General features: G+C 47.1%; 1 protein-coding gene across 1 annotated transcript; it reads left to right on the top strand.

The window, feature by feature from the left end:
- Positions 1-1102: 1102 nt before the first annotated feature.
- On the top strand, positions 1103-3355 carry POP5 (processing of precursor 5, ribonuclease P/MRP subunit (S. cerevisiae)). The gene is made up of 5 exons (XM_012730817.1): positions 1103-1169; positions 1252-1394; positions 2195-2344; positions 2535-2618; positions 2709-3355. The coding sequence occupies exons 1-5, from the start codon at positions 1150-1152 to the stop codon at positions 2822-2824; spliced, it is 513 nt and encodes a 170-aa protein (XP_012586271.1). The 5' UTR covers positions 1103-1149; the 3' UTR covers positions 2825-3355.
- The last annotated feature ends 1393 nt before the right edge of the window (positions 3356-4748 follow it).

Below are 4748 nucleotides of genomic sequence, written 5' to 3' on the forward strand. Positions count from 1 at the left end.
AGGATCCCAAAAAGTATTTGTTTTTTTGGCTATATATAAGTATTACCATGATAATAAGATAGAATGCTTAAAACACAATTTAAAATTACATTTGGTGTTAGCTCACATCACATATCCTTTGGAAAACTTTGCTGTCCACTTATAAAGGCAAATAATATCTTAGTATAACTATGAAAGTAATTTGACCTTAGAGACTTCCTGGACCTCACTTTGAGAACCACTGGCACAGAAGAAAATGACGAAAGAAAATATACTACTTGGCAAATTATTATGACTCCGCACTGGGGTTATTATTTGCTTCTATGTTTTTCTGTAAAAATTAAAAAGTGAAAAATAAAACCACCACGAATTGTTTTTGCAAACAGAATTCAAGACGCTACAGCCATCTCCACAAGATTGTTGAAAGGGCCAAACAGTAATATTAAGCAAAGCTCTAACTTGAAAGCAAGACTCGAGGGGCCTCCCTGGTGGCGCAAGGGGTTAGGACGCAGCACTAATGTAGCTGTCCACAGCCACTGCAGCGTAAGTTTGTGATCCACATGGTGCAGCAGCAGACCTCTTCGTTTCACCCGCTGAGCCTTCAGTGTATTTCAGTCAATCTGCCTGTTTTGCTCCCCATTCTTTCTCTGATGAATCCTCTCTCACACATACCCCTGGACCTCTGGCCTACACCCCAGTTCTTGCATGCATAAATCTTTAAAAAAAAGATTCGGGCTCCGAGTCAATACCTGGCCTGTGAGTGTAAGATCATGTCCTCAACAGCCCCACCTTTTAACTTGCGGAGAGAATATAATTGCGTACACAACTATACTGCAAGGTAACAGAAAATAAACGTCCCTCAGCGGCTGCATCTCACAGTATGTTGAACTGCGGCATAAAGCTGAACCTAATCAGCAGTCAATCGATTGCAGAGCCCAATTCCAAAACCTCACAGCGCGGAAGGCAGCAAGGCGCATGCGTTCGGCAAATGCAACGGAGGCGGGGCTTGAGCGAAATTGACGGAGGACTCGGCCTCTCAACACTCTAGCCCCACCTCCTGCCCTACCTTCCTAAGTGGCTGCAATGCTGCGTGGCCTAACTTCCCATTGGCCGCCGGCAGGACCACAGACATCCGGTTTGAGCATCCCACTGCCAGGCGCGGAAGCCGCCATGGTGCGGTTCAAGCACAGGTAAAAGGCTCGACCCCTCCCCCCAAGTCTTGCAGCTCCCATCAACTGGAGCCCCGCACTCACCTCCCCTCGTCTGCGGCAGGTATCTGCTCTGCGAACTGGTGTCTGATGACCCCCGCTGCCGCCTGAGTCTGGAGGACCGAGTGCTGAGTGGCCTCGTCCGAGACACGATCGCCCGCGTGCATGGGACTTTCGGCGCCGCGGCTTGCTCCATTGGCTTCGCGGGTGCGGAAATGCTGGGGAGCCGGGCGGAGGAAGGGGTTTGGAGAAGGAACAAGTGACCCTAGTAGCTTCAAAACCCGATGCACCCTCAATTTGTAATATCGCCCTCTCATCATTTCCGACCTTAGCCCAAGATCTGGACGAATCCGAAGTTAGGCAGAGAGTTAAGAACTTGCTGTGGTAGGACTTGAGGCAAAAACCCAAACCCTCTGTACCTGTTTAACATGTATAGATTGGGGACTGCAGTTGAACTTAGTAGGGTAATGAGAATTAAATGAGGGAAACCGCGTGTATATATATAGTTCCAGGTTATTTGGACACAACATGGTAAAACCAGTCAAAATTAAAGCTCTTAATAGACCCAGTAAATTACAGTTGTGTAAGTGAAAGGGCTCTTCTTACTCCGATAGCCACATTAAACTAGCTCTGCCTCTTATTGTATGTTGGCCGTTGAATCCTGAAGAACCGCACACAGGCACAACTCAGGTGAGAATGGGCTGCTACAGGAACCTACAGAGCCCAGTTGCAGAGCCTGTTTGACTTTCAGGCAAGGTTTTTCTGAGAAAGGTGGATCCCTACCACTCCCCCACCTTTAATGACTAATCAGTGGATTTAAAATCCAGTTTACTCATCAATTATGTGTGCAAGACTCAGGGTGTTTGCCCTGTTCCTCTCCTAGTGTTAACTGAAAATGTTTCCCCCATCCAGGAAAAGGGATATGCCCCAGGCTGCCACTTCCTAGATCAGCCTCTTAACCTTCTGGAAATAGTTACCCCAAATTAATCCCCCCACCCGCCTTGTAGTGCGATACCTCAATGCCTATACTGGAATAGTGCTACTTCGATGCCGGAAGGAATTCTATCAGCTTGTGTGGTCGGCACTTCCCTTCATCACGCACTTGGAGAACAGAGGACACCGCTACTCCTGCTTTCTCCACACCCTGCACGTGGGAGGTAGGCGGGCACACGGTATGGCTGTTGATATTCAATGGTAACATGTTCAGAATTCGGTCTTAATGAGTGAATGGTTTTCTCAATATACTTCCGAGAACAAGATTATTTCCCTAGTTTCTGAAGTGTTCTAAAGTCTTTGAGACAGACACCTTTCACGAGATGTTGACCAAAACCTCTTTTCATGTGCCAGGTACAATTAGAACATGTCAGAAATTCCTGATTCAGTACAACAGGAGACAACTGTTGATATTACTGCAGAACTGCACTGATGATGGTAAGTTACTTTAGCCCAGTGCCCACCAAGCAGTGAAGAAACAGTCTCTCCCAATAGTCACCGCTGCTTGGTCTGCCTGCCTTTCTCCAGGAGAGCGGGAAGCTATCCAGAAGTCTGTCACAAGAAGCTGTTTACTAGAGGAGGAGTCAGGAGCAGAGGAGCTTTCAGACAGTTGTGGTGAAGAGGCTGCTGAAGCAATGGGATGAATCTTCAGGTTGCACTGTGCCGGGGCCTCTCGGGCACACTGATTGGAACATGGTAGTAGCATCTCCTACAGCTCTCCAAACTGAGTTATTGACCACCAGCGGTCAATTTTTCAGCTCAAAATGGAGGATTACTCACATCAAACTAGTCACTTACCTGCAATTCCATAAATTGTGAATATTCTGTAGTTACAAACTACTTGGCTGGCTCAGAATAGATTTAATAAATGTATTTGGCTTCTGTAGCATTTAGCAAACTTACCAAGTCCATTCTTGGTCAAATCTGTATCCCCCTCCACCCCTGGCCTTAGTGGGAAGACTAGTTCCTTGAAGCCTTGTCCTATACCCAGCCCCTAGCATGAGCCCTAAGCAAGTCAGGTGATTATAGAGTAGGAGTGTTAGTGCAGTATGACAACTAAGCTGGCAGATTTATATAGCCAATTTTTTCTGACATCCGGCCGTAAAATAAGAGTCCTGGGCCCTCCCTGGTGGCGCAGTGGGTTAAAGCACAGCACTAAGAAGCTAAAAGCCACTTCAGCCTGCCCCGGAGGTGACGCGGCAGACCTCTCCTGACCCACCCGCTGCTCCCCTCAGCAGTGTACTTGTCGATCTGCCTGTTCTGCTCTCCACTGTCTCTGGTGAAGCCTCGTTGCCCCTGAGCCTCTGGTCTGTACCCCAGCTCTGTATGCAAATAAATAAATTAAAAAAAAAAAAAAAAAGTCCTTCCCTGGTGGTGTAGGGGGTTAAAGCACAGCACTAAGCTAAAGCCACTTCAGCATGAGTTCAATCCCTCCCCTGAATGTGACCCACATGGCAGGCAGACCTCTGCTGACCCACCTCCTGCTCCCCTCAGCAGTGTATTTCAGTAGATCTGCCTGTTCTGCTCCCCACTCTGTCTCTGGTGAATCCTCTCACCGCCCCTGCACTTCTGGCCTGTACCCCAGTTCTGTATGCATAAATAAATACATCTTTAAGGGGAAAAAAGAGGGAGTCCTTGCCAACACCTAGCCAGAACCTTGATGGAAAATGTAATTCTGGCACTTTTGGGGATTGGGTTGGGGGAGGGTGGGGTAGGAAAAACTGGCTTGACCTAACCTCATTTATGCAGAGCTCAATCAGTCACAGCTGTCAGTGTCTAATAGTTTCCTGAAGTTCCAGCCTTCCCTACTGCTTTACACCTGCCCGACACCTGAGCCACATGCCACATGAATTAGGAGGGACAAGAGACTGTTAAGTTTTGATCCAGCCTCTAAAGACATTTGAGCATGTTTTCCCATACTCAAAAGTCCTTTACACACTTAACAGAAAGATGTGTGGTATTTTTGCTTCCATGTGTCCCCTAGTATCTCAGGGTTTGGCTACTCTCACCCATCCAGAAGAGTTCCTTTCAAGAATAGTAAAGCTAAACCCAGCTCAAGACCCTAAAAAAGACATTACTCCATGGCCACAGAATTGCTCAAGCTCACAGTAGCAGTTACTTCAACCTATTAGTATGTCTAGATGACCTGTAATGAACTTTAAAAAACCAGAAAGCACATAATGCTTATGCAGGTGATTTATTGGACTATTTGCCTTCACATTCTAATACACCTAGAGATCACTTTATTAAGCAGCAAAAGAATTCACATCACTCAAATCCAGCTCAGACTAAGGCATATGACTGCCTAGAAAACAGGCGGCGGGCAACCTGCTCTGCTCCATTTCCAGGTGTGCCAGACTCCTGTACTCCTACAAAGCAGGTCACTGGCACCTGAAACAAGCTTGGCTACAGGTTGGCAGGTTCCAGGGCTTCCTTAGAGACAGAGCTTCCTCTCCGTAACAGAAGCCATGTTTAGGAGGCTAAACCCTCTCACTATACATGCATGAGCAACTGAGGTGTGGACCACAGCCTGGCTATTTATCAGGGCAAAAAACAATTCAAGCTGGG

This window comes from Condylura cristata, unplaced genomic scaffold, assembly GCF_000260355.1.
Source record: "Condylura cristata isolate star-nosed mole 26May11 unplaced genomic scaffold, ConCri1.0 scaffold00029, whole genome shotgun sequence".
Taxonomy (NCBI): Eukaryota; Metazoa; Chordata; class Mammalia; order Eulipotyphla; family Talpidae; genus Condylura; species Condylura cristata.